Source organism: Melanotaenia boesemani, chromosome 9 (assembly GCF_017639745.1).
Source record: "Melanotaenia boesemani isolate fMelBoe1 chromosome 9, fMelBoe1.pri, whole genome shotgun sequence".
Lineage (NCBI taxonomy): Eukaryota > Metazoa > Chordata > Actinopteri > Atheriniformes > Melanotaeniidae > Melanotaenia > Melanotaenia boesemani.
The window spans coordinates 36,643,238-36,657,951 of NC_055690.1; the positions used below are offsets into that span (position 1 = coordinate 36,643,238).

General features: G+C 49.1%; 2 protein-coding genes across 2 annotated transcripts in view; one reads left to right on the forward strand and one right to left on the reverse strand.

Annotated features, from left to right (window-relative positions):
- LOC121645551 (olfactory receptor 52E4-like) overlaps positions 1-4,206 on the reverse strand; it is a 20,503-nt gene extending 16,297 nt beyond the window's left edge. The window contains exon 1 of the mRNA XM_041994041.1: positions 4,182-4,206. The gene's annotated coding sequence lies outside the window, so the exon portion shown is untranslated. The remainder of the gene's footprint in view (positions 1-4,181) is intronic.
- Positions 3,664-11,927, forward strand: spcs2 (signal peptidase complex subunit 2). Its single transcript, XM_041995276.1, has 5 exons — positions 3,664-3,774; positions 8,347-8,430; positions 9,090-9,250; positions 9,627-9,761; positions 11,150-11,927. The coding sequence occupies exons 1-5, from the start codon at positions 3,733-3,735 to the stop codon at positions 11,334-11,336; spliced, it is 609 nt and encodes a 202-aa protein (XP_041851210.1). The 5' UTR covers positions 3,664-3,732; the 3' UTR covers positions 11,337-11,927.
- Positions 11,928-14,714: the final 2,787 nt, after the last annotated feature.

The following is a 14,714-nucleotide window of genomic DNA, read 5'->3' on the forward strand; positions in this document are numbered from 1 at the left end:
ACTGTGACTTACAGCTTCTGTTTCTCAGTGAGCTGTGGGTCATCTGGATGACTAAGTTTCAGAAGAACGAAGACAAAACGTTTAAGTCCTGCAGGGTTTGATGGAGCACAATGTCAGCAGATGAGCCCTGGAGCACTGGGAAAAATATGTGTACCCCACCTTGCACAAGCTGGAAATGGCCTTTTGAGTATCTCTTTTCAAAAGCAGGAGAAATACTCTCTAAAGAAAGGAATCACCTGATTCCTAAAAGTGTTGAAAATTTTAGTATGGTTAAATAAAAAACAATAAATGCATTTTCCTAAGTCACAAAAGCACATTCACAACTCAATGGATCATTGACTCTGTTCACCCCCAGGTAACCACCGTACCAACAACACCATGCAGACAAAGACAAATACAGACTTTTCTGAAGTGGAGGCCATTACGTCATGGAGAGTAAATCTGGTTTCATTCACTAAATTACTGACAAAGCTTGAAATGTGAAATTCTGTGTCCACTAGATGGCGCCACAGAGCAAATGAAAGATCGAGAAGCTGTGAATGAGCCCCTGGATGAAGAGCTTCAGTGCGGCTGTTAATAAAGTTTTGTTCTATGGGTTTGTTTAATAAAGAATCTAAACCGATCCAGCGCCATGTTGGAATGTGTTCACTAGCTCTGCACTGATCATTACCTGGAATCTATTGACTTGACTTGTGGCAAGAGTAACCAATCAGGCGTCAGGATCCGCCCACTCACTTTGATGGGTTAGGTTGACAGATAAAATGAATTCATGATGCACTGCAACACATTAATACACGTTCATGTATTTCATTCTCATTTTAATTAATGACAGATTTAAATAGTTATTTAATTATATATTCTTTAATTGTGTGGGTTCTGCCCCTCCAGAGCCCGTCCTCTCCACCAGAGCCCATCCTCTCCACCACAGCCCGTCCTCTCCACCAGAGCCCATCCTCTCCACCACAGCCCGTCCTCTCCACCACAGCCCGTCCTCTCCACCACAGCCCGTCCTCTCCACCAGAGCCCATCCTCTCCAGCACAGACCATCCTCTCCAGCACAGACCATCCTCTCCTTCAGAGTCCGTCCTCTCCACCACAGCCCGTCCTCTCCACCAGAGCCCGTCCTCTCCACCACAGCCCGTCCTCTCCACCAGAGCCCGTCCTCTCCACCACAGCCCGTCCTCTCCACCAGAGCCCGTCCTCTCCACCACAGCCCGTCCTCTCCACCAGAGCCCGTCCTCTCCACCACAGCCCGTCCTCTCCACCAGAGCCCGTCCTCTCCACCACAGACCATCCTCTCCTCCAGAGCCCGTCCTCTCCACCACAGCCCGTCCTCTCCACCAGAGCCCGTCCTCTCCACCACAGACCATCCTCTCCTCCAGAGTCCGTCCTCTCCACCACAGCCCGTCCTCTCCACCAGAGCCCGTCCTCTCCACCACAGACCATCCTCTCCTCCAGAGCCCGTCCTCTCCACCACAGCCCGTCCTCTCCACCAGAGCCCGTCCTCTCCACCACAGACCATCCTCTCCTCCAGAGTCCGTCCTCTCCACCACAGCCCGTCCTCTCCACCACAGCCCGTCCTCTCCACCAGAGCCCGTCCTCTCCTCCAGAGCCCGTCCTCTCCACCACAGCCCGTCCTCTCCTCCAGAGCCCGTCCTCTCCACCACAGCCCGTCCTCTCCTCCAGAGCCCGTCCTCTCCACCAGAGAGCATGTCCTCTCCACCAGAGCCCGTCTTCTCCACCAGAGCCCGTTCTCTCCACCACAGCCCGTCCTCTCCACCACAGCCCGTCCTCTCCTCCAGAGAGCCCGTCCTCTCCACCAGAGCCCATCCTCTCCTCCAGAGTCCGTCCTCTCCACCACAGCCCGTCCTCTCCCCCAGAGAGCCCGTCCTCTCCTCCAGAGCCCGTCCTCTCCACCAGAGAGCATGTCCTCTCCACCAGAGCCCGTCTTCTCCACCAGAGCCCGTCCTCTCCACCACAGCCCGTCCTCTCCTCCAGAGAGCCCGTCCTCTCCTCCAGAGCCCGTCCTCTCCACCAGAGAGCATGTCCTCTCCACCAGAGCCCGTCTTCTCCACCACAGCCCGTCCTCTCCACCACAGCCCGTCCTCTCCTCCAGAGAGCCCGTCCTCTCCACCACAGCCCGTCCTCTCCTCCAGAGAGCCCGTCCTCTCCTCCAGAGCCCGTCCTCTCCACCAGAGAGCATGTCCTCTCCACCAGAGCCCGTCTTCTCCACCACAGCCCATCCTCTCCACCACAGTCCGTCCTCTCCTCCAGAGAGCCCGTCCTCTCCACCAGAGCCCGTCCTCTCCTCCAGAGTCCGTCCTCTCCACCAGAGCCCGTCCTCTCCACCAGAGCCCGTCCTCTCCACCACAGACCGTCCTCTCCTCCAAAGTCCGTCCTCTCCACCAGAGCCCGTCCTCTCCACCAGAGCCCGTCCTCTCCACCACAGACCGTCCTCTCCTCCAGAGTCCGTCCTCTCCACCAGAGCCCGTCCTCTCCACCAGAGCCCGTCCTCTCCACCACAGACCGTCCTCTCCTCCAGAGTCCGTCCTCTCCACCAGAGCCCGTCCTCTCCACCAGAGCCTGTCCTCTCCACCACAGCCCGTCCTCTCCACCACAGACCGTCCTCTCCTCCAGAGCCGTCCTCTCCACCAGAGCCCGTCCTCTCCACCAGAGCCCGTCCTCTCCACCACAGTCCGTCCTCTCCACCACAGACCGTCCTCTCCTCCAGAGCCGTCCTCTCCACCACAGCCCGTCCTCTCCACCACAGACCGTCCTCTCCTCCAGAGCCGTCCTCTCCACCACAGCCCGTCCTCTCCACCACAGACCGTCCTCTCCTCCAGAGCCGTCCTCTCCACCAGAGCCCGTCCTCTCCACCAGAGCCCGTCCTCTCCACCACAGTCCGTCCTCTCCACCACAGACCGTCCTCTCCTCCAGAGCCGTCCTCTCCTCCACAGCCCGTCCTCTCCACCACAGACCGTCCTCTCCTCCAGAGCCGTCCTCTCCTCCACAGCCCGTCCTCTCCACCACAGACCGTCCTCTCCTCCACAGCCCGTCCTCTCCACCACAGACCGTCCTCTCCTCCAGAGCCCATCCTCTCCACCATCAGCCTGTCTGCAGCTCTAAATGTGGAAATCTGAAGTCATGGTATTTTTCTAAGCTAGAATCCAGCTGAAGGAGAAGCTGAGTCTGGATGAAGTCATGGTCAGACGGGTGCTGGACGCGATGTGATGTGTTCAGATAAACCTAGAACTCTTAGGTCCGCTAGTCCAGACCGGAGCACAGATCAGAGTCCTGACTAAACACAGAGAATCAGCATGCATCTTCCAGTGAGATGAAACTTTTAAATCCAGGTTTAAAACATTCTGTTCTCATGAAATCTGCAGCTGATCCAGACTGGTGCTGGTTTTAATCATTTTAACTGAGTTATTTTATACGATGTGATGTTCCTGACCTTACACACAGCAGGCGAACTAGCTGCTGAACTGGTTCAGGACTAGGAACTGGTCCTGAACTTTGTGATGTTCTGTTTACTTCTTGTTTACTTTTTAATTTAATTTAATTTAATTTAATTTAATTTAATTTAATTTAATTTAATTTAATTTAATTTAATTTAATTTAATTGTGAACGCGCACGCTACGTCCGCGGTCATGCGTTCAAGCTTCTAGTGTCAGTGGCAGCCAATCCGGTAGTTCCAGGTCACAGCGGCCATATTTCTAGCATAACAGAAGATGGCTTCAGCGCGAAATGGGAAGAGCGGATTGTTGGAGAAAGTAAGTATTAAAGTTTTCCGGTTGTAGTCGGTTTTAAACGGAATGTTGGCTTTTAATGTCTCCCTGAATTCAGTCTGCGGGCTCCCAGGTCGCAGCTGTCTGTGTGGACGCTGCTTTTACCTCCATCGCTGCTGCTTCCGTTAGCGGCTAAGCTAATGCTAACATGCTACATTAAGCCAACTTCGAAATAAAATAGAAATTAAAATGAGTTATTGTGTCACGCAGATGCAGGTGTGTTACTGAAGTAGAGGTGCAGATGTGGGTTTTCATTATCAGTGTGTGGATGGAGTCCAAACTGCATCTTTTCCCACCGCCTTCCTGTCCTCCAGCTGTTACAGACGGCTCAACCAAACTCCATTCAGAAAAAGACATTTTCTTTTAATTATACGCTAAAATTGTAAACTCACAAATCGGATGATGTTGCTGTTTAAGTCATTATTGTTGAAGATGATCGGCCTTAGTTTTACAGCTGCAGCCTCCCACGTGGACTGCTGACGTGTTTCTGCCGGTTGTTTTTAGCAGCAGCATCCTGAACTGGTTCAAGTTTTAACATCGTTCAGGAGGCTGCGACGTCCTGAAAAGATATTCATAATGAGGTAGGGTTTTTTAAAAGATGGCACAAGAGAATCTGCGAAGGCCTAGACCAGTTCCTTGGAGGTTTATGTAGTTCAGCTGAGAGAGGAAACTATGAGCAGCTGCTGAAAACTAGTCAGGAAGTCAGAGGTTTGTGACACACTGAACGCCCCGCAGACCTATGGGCAGTGAACACACCACAGTGAAATGTTTGAGACTTGTCAAAGTTGAAGTTCTGTTAATAAAATAATAGATTTAGGTTTTATTGATCCGGTTTCACCTCTGCTACATGAGTTGAGGCTGCGTTGTTGTGGTTCTCCAGTTTAACACGTCTCTGAAACCACCCACATCCCTCATGAAGCTGGTTTCCTGTCTGGCGCAGAACTAGGAAGATGTTGAGTAGGGCCGATTAAATCGACCGATATTAGCCCTTTTCAAATATCGTCCGTTTTGCCGAAATACGCAAATTTATGATTACTTTCTCATAAAACAGTAAATGCTGCAGAATGGGGTCCTTGCGGCGTTTGTCTACTAGATGGAGCTCTGACTCCATTCAGTCCCACCATCATCCCCTTTTCAACAGAGGCAGCAAGTAGCTAGCCAGGTTACATTACAGCAGTGGGCTGAGTGGAGCTTGCCGACAAGTAAGTTTATAATATTGTTGTGAAATTAATGACTCAGCATGTCTCCAGTTTCAGTTTAACTCTGTATATCATGTGTAATGACGAGTGACGCATGCTTCGTTGTGTCAGTCAGCTTTTTATTTACGCTACTTTGCTGAAATTGTGCTAAATTAGCTTAAGGTGCTCCCCGTTGTAATGTTTTGGCTAACTGGTGTAAGCGGAACTCTTATTTTGAAGTGTGATGCACCGGAACAGGATGTGCATGTAAAATGTTAGAACACTGCAACGTTGGTTTGTAGCCAAGAACCAGTAGATGTCGGCAGTTCACACATACCGTGTGGTTACATTATTCCTAGAAACCGGCCAGTCAAAACACCCGTCTGTTAGCAATAACATCGCTGTTATCCCGACCTAGCATAGCATTAGCTAAGTAGCCAGTAACTGTAGAAATAACGTCAGTGTATAAAATATCTGAGCGTACTGAACGAGCGTCCATCACTCCGTCAGCTGCAGGTTGAGGCTTATTTTAGGAGGAGAGATGTGGATGTAGAAGGGAGGAAATATTGGAGTAAAGAAAATGTCATTAAACACCAAAGGGCATCAGAAGGCTGCATAAATAATGTTTAGCTAACTTCACTCATGTTGGTTATATAAGCCATTCACCATATATATTTATTCCTACTTGTACTTTAACCTACTTCTAATTTACATCATGAAGAAGTACAAAACAAGATATGTAAGGGATAATGCCCGATGCGGACTTCGCGTCGGACGGTTGCCTCCGTGTAGTCCATTAATTTATGTTAATGTGCCTCATCCAGCTTATACCATGGTCGATTACGAAAGAAAAAAATTAAATAAATTATTAATGCCTTAATGTTTTGTTTTGGTTTTTTTTTACCGTTAAAATCGTAAGTTTTCCACAGGAAGCGGCTGAGTGGACTATTTCATTGTGACGCGTTGCCAAGGTAACCGGCTCTGACACAGAACCTGCAGCTCGGTCGGTCAGCTGTTGTATTAGACCTGATCAGTGGAGGGAAGGGAGATGGTTGGTTAACGTTGTGTTACGAGACACACACATTTCAGAGGGCGGGTGCAGCTCTTACAGCTGGTGTGTGTCCAGAGGATGATGCAACATTTTGTTTCAGTCAAAGTCCCCAGATCGTTTCCTACATCGTTTTTATTATAGAAATATTATCCACCATTCACTCTGATCATTACATGTGTGTCAACAAGTAAGTTTATCCTAAATGTTTTTGTAATGTTTTCCATTCACTCTGTATCAAGTATGTAAGTAATCAAGACAGAAAGACAGACGACGACTTATTTAAAATTAAATGTAACATGATGTTGATGTGACATCTCATAAAGATACTGGCATGTCCATAGTGGCGTCTGAAGGCCGGAGATTTAACGTTTGTGGACTCTGACCGCTGCTGGTTTAACGTTTGTGGACCCTGACCGCTGCTGGTTTAACGTCTGTGGACTCTGACCGCTGCTGGTTTAACGTCTGTGGACTCTGACCGCTGCTGGTTTAACGTTTGTGGACTCTGACCGCTGCTGGTTTAACGTTTGTGGACTCTGACCGCTGCTGGTTTAACGTTTGTGGACCCTGACCGCTGCTGGTTTAACGTTTGTGGACTCTGACCGCTGCTGGTTTAACGTATGTGGACCCTGACCGCTGCTGGTTTAACGTCTGTGGACTCTGACCGCTGCTGGTTTAACGTCTGTGGACCCTGACCGCTGCTGGTTTAACGTCTGTGGACTCTGACCGCTGCTGGTTTAACGTCTGTGGACCCTGACCGCTGCTGGTTTAACGTCTGTGGACTCTGACCGCTGCTGGTTTAACGTCTGTGGACTCTGACCGCTGCTGGTTTAACGACAAAATGTTGCTCCATTCTCGTCTCTCCTGGACTGACGAAACCCAATAAGCCTGCACCTGCTTTCACAGCGATGCGTCTCAGACATGATCTGCCGTGTCTGCAGCCCGGTGTCTGAGTTTCTGTTGCCATGGTTACCAACTACCGTTTAGTCAGCGCAGTAATTTACAGCAATACGTCTGTTTGACCAGAACTTCTTTTATGTGTCCTTTATCACTTTTAATGGACACCCTCCAGCCAATCAGAATCGAGTATTCACCCAGACCGTGGTATAACATAAATAATTCATCCTTCATTTATACAAATCCTTTATAGACTTTTTAAGGTTGTATATTTAAATTTGCCAGTTATTTAAAGCTTTGTTGCATGTTTTTGGAACTAAAAGGACTAAATGTTGTGATGCAGTGAAATGTTCTTCCTGTTATTCAGATTTTTGTTTTATGTAAACGTTAATGAGCCAAAAATGAAGTTAATTTACTCATTTTTTATTTTTATAAATAAATAAATAAATCGGCCTGCTGCTGAGCTCAGGATTTACCTCCATGTTGGTTTTGGCTGGAGATGATGGAACGCCAGAGGAAACCTAGTCGCTTCTTACTGGTTGAGATCCCGATCGGTGACGCATTGATCCGATCGGTGACGCATTGATCCCGATCGGTGACGCATTGATCCGATCGGTGACGCATTGATCCCGATCGGTGACGCATTGATCCCGATCGGTGACGCATTGATCCGATCGGTGACGTATTGATCCCGATCGGTGATGCATTGATCCCGATCGGTGACGCATTGATCCGATCGGTGACGTATTGATCCGATCGGTGACGCATTGATCCCGATCGGTGACGCATTGATCCGATCGGTGACGTATTGATCCCGATCGGTGACGCATTGATCCGATCGGTGACGCATTGATCCGATCGGTGACGCATTGATCCCGATCGGTGACGCATTGATCCCGATCGGTGACGCATTGATCCGATCGGTGACGTTTTGATCCCGATCGGTGACGCATTGATCCCGATCGGTGACGCATTGATCCCGATCGGTGACGCATTGATCCGATCGGTGACGTATTGATCCCGATCGGTGATGCATTGATCCCGATCGGTGACGCATTGATCCGATCGGTGACGTATTGATCCGATCGGTGACGCATTGATCCCGATCGGTGACGCATTGATCCGATCGGTGACGTATTGATCCCGATCGGTGACGCATTGATCCGATCGGTGACGCATTGATCCCGATCGGTGACGCATTGATCCCGATCGGTGACGCATTGATCCCGATCGGTGACGCATTGATCCGATCGGTGACGCATTGATCCCGATCGGTGACGCATTGATCCCGATCGGTGACGCATTGATCCGATCGGTGACGTTTTGATCCCGATCGGTGACGCATTGATCCCGATCGGTGACGCATTGATCCGATCGGTGACGTATTGATCCCGATCGGTGACGCATTGATCCTGACTGGTGTTTGTGTTTCAGTGGAGAATCGACGAGAAGCCGGTGAAGATCGATAAATGGGACGGCGCCGCAGTGAAGAACTCTCTGGATGATGCTGCAAAAAAGGTTTGATTTGCCCAAACTGATCAAGTTGAATATTGATTATTGATAAATAGCTGATTAATTTTAACATCGTAATTTAAAGTTCTATGTGAGTGAAGAATTTTACTTTAAACTTTATTAATCATGTTTTATATGACAACCAGATTTATCTGATTTTAGGACTTGGTGCTAAAAAAAACTAAAAAAAAATAAATCAATATTTATTAATAGTTTGATCATCTTAAATTTAAAAAAATCTCTGGGAAAATATTCCCTAATCTTTACTATCAGTTACTGCATTTAATACCGCGAGTTATCGTACAGTGAAGTAATGGTGACGTCGCTCTGGCCAGGTTGTCCCAAGTCTCCGTCCCGTCTCTGGTTAAGCTCGTGCTGTTTACGCTTCGTTCATGTTACTTTCAGTCAAGTCCAGCAGGAAGTAGAAGGTGAAGGAATTTAACTGAGATCCAAATGAAGCTTTTGTGATCGGCTCTTCAAGCGAAACAGACCGGTGGTCTGTTCGGATTGTCTGGACTTTAGCCGGATGATGGAGCAACGAGCCGAGTTTGGTCTGAACTTCAGACGTAGGTCATCAGACCAGCGGTTTCTGCTTGACTGAGTTTTCTTCATGTTTAACGTCTTGTGGTGACCTGCCTCTAACCGTGCTGCTGCGCCCCCTTCAGGTGCTGCTGGAGAAGTACGGTTACATGGAGAACTTCGGACTGGTCGATGGTCGCCTGGTCATCTGCACAGTTTCCTGTCTGTTCGCCATGTTGGCGCTGGTCTGGGACTACCTGCACCCTTTTCCTGAGTCCAGACCGGTCCTTGCCTGCTGCGTCATCTCATATCCTTCAGGACCCTGGTTCACCTGGTCTGGCCTCCCGCCTGGTCTGGCCTAATGCCTGGTCTGGCCTCGCGCCTGGTCTGGCCTAACATCTGGTCTGGCCTCGCGCCTGGTCTGGCCTCGCACCTGGTCTGGCCTAACTTCTGGTCTGGGCTGAGACATATTAAACTCAGCGTAGTTAATAAAAATCTGACGTTTTTGGTCATATTTGTAATAAAAACTATGATGTAACTAAATGATAAACCAGGTCAGGTTGAACTAGGAAGTTTAAAGTTTAATAAACCAGAAACGTCTTCAGGAATGTGGTGAATCTGCTTCATTTTCCAGTTTAACCAGTTTGACCAATAACCTGTGTTCCATAACTCCTCTTCATCACGTACTTCATCATGATGGGCATCCTGACTCTCTACACGTCCTACAAGGAGAAGAACATCTTCCTGGTGGCCAAGCAGAGAGATCCGGCTGGGATGGATCCAGACCACACCTGGCAGCTCGCCTCCTCCCTCAAACGGTCAGTCCCACCACACACACCTGTCACGTGACCGTGGCATGTGGTCACTAGAGCTGCAACTAATAACTATTCTGATGGTCGATTAGTCACCGACTATTAAAACGACTAGTCGACCAATCGGATTATGTATCTCATGATTATTAGAAATGGATCTTATTTCGCTTTCAGCTTTGAAATCTTGCATAAGGTTAAGTCCGACGTTCCTCCTCTTTACATGTTCAAGCATTGCAGACGTACTTCGTGGTACACAAGGTCCGCTTTACAAACCTCATGTATTTAATTTATTTTGTAAGTTTAACGTGAAGTTATCCCAGACTTTTAACGTTCTCCGCCACCGTTTTCCTCCCTGGTCCGCCACCATATTTTCCCCCTGGCGGACTTTATGTGCAACTCTCAGCAGAGATAAAAAAAGAAGACGATGTCTCACTCTGTAGTTTTTTTTTTTTGTTTTTTTTGTGTGTTTTTTTGCCGACAATAGTCGACGGCTAAATTCGTTGTCGACTATTTTTATTGTCGTGGTCACGTGACCCAGACCTTCTGTGTTGACCACACGCTCAATGAAATATTTCCTGGTCTGATGTGTTGGAATGTTTGTCTCCTCCAGTATCCATGGAAACCGAACAGCTGGATTGATGGGTTGTAGTTGGACAGCAGGTTCCTCCATCTGTGGACGCTTGCCGCTCTTTGACATGACTTGGGTTGATGGTTTAACTCCCAGATATTACATTAAAGAAGTTTCCAATCATGAAGGGGTCTCTGAACCTGCTGATCACCATGGTAACAGATGCTGCACTCCTGTTCATTTCCAGATAAAATCTTTTCCACTGAGTCCGCTCCTGATGATCTTCCAGACAGAAACTTTAGAAATGATCAGAAACCAGCTGGACTAGCAGCCTGGACAACGGAGGAGCTGGAAGACTCCGATGAAGACCAGGAAGCTCCTGATGATGGGTGGAGGATTCAGGATTCAGCAGCAGCTCTACTCTGAGCCCCTCCCGGAGCTTCTCACCTTATCTCTAAGGGAGAGACCGGCCACCCTGCGGAGAAAACTCATTTTGGCCGCTTGTATTCGCCATCTTGTTCGGTCACTACCCACAGCTCATAGGTGAGAGTAGGAACGTAGATCGACCGGTAAATCGACTCGTGTTGGTCTCTGTAGACCTGAATTTAAACCGTACCAGGATCGTTCAGCTCTGAGGTAAAATCTGGGAGTTAAACCATCAACCCAACTCGTGTTAAAGAGCGGCCACAGATGGACGAAGGTCCAACCAGAACACATGGATCCATCTGAGTGGTTTCCATGGATACCGGAGAAAATGATCAGATCAGGAAAGATTTCATTCCAAGAACTGAATAAATGTTCTGACTGTGGTTCTGATCTTGTCCAGGTTTGATGATCAGTACACCCTCCGGGTCTCCTTCACCGACGGAAAGACCCAGAAGTTCCGGGAAGCGGACTTCACCAAGTCAGTGTCGGCGTTCTTCGATGAGAACGGCACTCTGGTGATGGACCAGTACGAGAAGTCCGTTTCCAAGCTGCACGACACGCTGGCCGCCGACAAGAAGACCAAGTAATGGCCCGGAAACCGCCAGAGCCTTCCTCCTCAGCCCGCTGGTTTCAGTTCATTCTCACAGACCCGGTTCTGCTCTGGAGGAAACAAGCAGGTCCACATGGTCAGGTTCTGATTGGTCCATTTCCTCTGAGCACACAAGGCGTTGTTGTTTGGACCAGCTGATGGTTCTGGCCCGCAGGTGAAGGCGCCGTCTACTGATGAACAGTTCTGATCCAACAGTCCAGCTCCTTCAGAGCTCAGTAGTCTCCAGTCTGGACCTGGACCTGGTTTGTGATGATTTCAGCTGGGTGTGGGCCTGCTCGCGGCACCAGTTCCACCGGTTCTGTGATGATGAACTGGACCCAGTGAGAGGAAGGACAAGGACTGATCCCTGATCATGGATGGGCGGGGCCAGGAGGAGAATACCTGAGCAGGTGTGGTCAGCTGATAGTTTTACCTGCAGGATGTTCATCATCTTCATCAGGTCTCTTCCTCCTCAGACATGGTGATGCCTCACAGCAGGAAGTTTACGGAACGGAATGTTTTATTTTTTTATTTGTGAATTCTGTCGTCATGGAAACAAATTTATTAAACAGATTCTGTTTCCAAAGTCTGCTCGGAGTCCTGGGTCTGTTTGAGTCTGCCCCCCATGTACCACCACGGGCCCCTGTTACCACCGGGGCCTCCTCCTGGTACCACTACCGCCCCCTGGTGGCACCTCAGCCTCTCTGCGTGATGTCTCAGCTTTGATAACAACTACCAAACATTCGATCATTTTAAATGCCACTATGAATATTTAAATTACTGCCTCGGTCAAAAAAACACCCACAAACTGAACTATTTTCCATATAATAAATTTTGGGGTTTGTGTGTGTCCAGGATTAGCAACAATATTGGTTTGATGCCGTTTTCTGTTTACTAACCTACGATGTCTCACTGACTTCCATTAAAACTGCACATTTTAATGTCACTTCCTACAGTTTTAAACGGTTCGTTCTTTAATGTCAGCATTTCATCTGTAGCAGAGTTCTGTTTGACATTTTTACTGGTGGAGTCCCACCGTAGGCAGGAAAATCTGGTGTTTTTCCTCTGGGGGGCGCTAAGAGTGGTTTCTTAGTGTGTTAAATTATTTCTGATGATTAAAATGTTGATTTAGATGTTGGTTAGGAAATTATTTTCCACATACACATTCTAGGTGTCTCCTGGTGGTACCACGACTCCATGATAGAACTGACCAGCTGCTCTGCTCAGTTCCACCACAGCGTATTCCACCACAGCGTATTCCACCACAACGTATTCCACCACAGCGTGGTCCACCACAACGTATTCCACCACAGCGTGGTCCACCAGAGCGTGGTCCACCACAGCGTATTCCACCACAGCGTATTCCACCACAACGTAGTCCACCACAGCGTATTCCACCACAACGTATTCCACCACAGCGTATTCCACCACAGCGTATTCCACCACAACGTATTCCACCACAACGTATTCCACCACAGCGTATTCCACCACAGCGTATTCCACCACAACGTATTCCACCACAACGTATTCCACCACAACGTATTCCACCACAACGTAGTCCACCACAGCGTATTCCACCACAACGTATTCCACCACAGCGTATTCCACCACAACGTAGTCCACCACAGCGTATTCCACCACAACGTATTCCACCACAGCGTATTCCACCACAGCGTATTCCACCACAACGTATTCCACCACAACGTAGTCCACCACAGCGTATTCCACCACAGCGTATTCCACCACAGCGTAGTCCACCACAGCGTATTCCACCACAACGTATTCCACCACAACGTAGTCCACCACAGCGTATTCCACCACAACGTATTCCACCACAGCGTAGTCCACCACAACGTAGTCCACCACAGCGTATTCCACCACAACGTAGTCCACCACAGCGTATTCCACCACAACGTATTCCACCACAGCGTATTCCACCACAGCGTATTCCACCACAACGTATTCCACCACAACGTATTCCACCACAGCGTATTCCACCACAGCGTATTCCACCACAACGTATTCCACCACAGCGTAGTCCACCACAACGTATTCCACCACAGCGTATTCCACCACAGCGTAGTCCACCACAGCGTATTCCACCACAACGTATTCCACCACAACGTATTCCACCACAACGTAGTCCACCACAGCGTATTCCACCACAACGTATTCCACCACAGCGTATTCCACCACAACGTAGTCCACCACAGCGTATTCCACCACAACGTATTCCACCACAGCGTATTCCACCACAACGTAGTCCACCACAGCGTATTCCACCACAACGTATTCCACCACAGCGTATTCCACCACAGCGTATTCCACCACAACGTATTCCACCACAACGTAGTCCACCACAGCGTATTCCACCACAACGTATTCCACCACAGCGTAGTCCACCACAGCGTATTCCACCACAACGTATTCCACCACAACGTAGTCCACCACAGCGTATTCCACCACAACGTAGTCCACCACAACGTAGTCCACCACAACGTAGTCCACCACAGCGTATTCCACCACAGCGTAGTCCACCACAGCGTATTCCACCACAGCGTGGTCCACCACAGCGTATTCCACCACAACGTAGTCCACCACAGCGTATTCCACCACAGCGTGGTCCACCACAGCGTATTCCACCACAGCGTGGTCCACCACAGCGTATTCCACCACAGCGTATTCCACCACAACGTAGTCCACCACAACGTATTCCACCACAGCGTATTCCACCACAACGTAGTCCACCACAGCGTATTCCACCACAACGTAGTCCACCACAGCGTATTCCACCACAACGTATTCCACCACAACGTAGTCCACCACAGCGTATTCCACCAAAACGTAGTCCACCACAGCGTATTCCACCACAGCGTATTCCACCACAGCGTATTCCACCACAGCGTATTCCACCACAGCGTAGTCCACCACAGCGTATTCCACCACAACGTAGTCCACCACAACGTAGTCCACCACAACGTAGTCCACCACAACGTAGTCCACCACAACGTATTCCACCACAACGTAGTCCACCACAGCGTATTCCACCACAACGTAGTCCACCACAGCGTATTACAGCGTATTCCACCACAACGTGGTCCACCACAGCGTATTCCACCACAGCGTGGTCCACCACAACGTGGTCCACCACATCGTATTCCACCACAGCGTATTCCACCACAGCGTGGTCCACCACAGCGTATTCCACCACAGCGTGGTCCACCACAGCGTATTCCACCACAACGTAGTCCACCACAGCGTAGTCCACCACAATAAAAGCAACTATGACATTAAAAGGTGTAAAAACCTGATCAGCCAGTAAAACCATTAAAATAAGCACATTAACATCGAGCGTTAAAATCCAGAGCAAAGGTTT

What these genes read in the sequence shown, in the direction of transcription:
- spcs2 (XM_041995276.1), top strand. Translation starts at nt 3,733, where the DNA reads ATGGCTTCAGCGCGAAATGGGAAGAGCGGATTGTTGGAGAAA. An exon ending in CTTGCCTGCTGCGTCATCTC is followed by an intron (nt 9,251 to 9,626) that starts ATATCCTTCAGG and finishes CCTCTTCATCAC; the next exon opens with GTACTTCATCATGATGGGCA. An exon ending in CTCGCCTCCTCCCTCAAACG is followed by an intron (nt 9,762 to 11,149) that starts GTCAGTCCCACC and finishes GATCTTGTCCAG; the next exon opens with GTTTGATGATCAGTACACCC.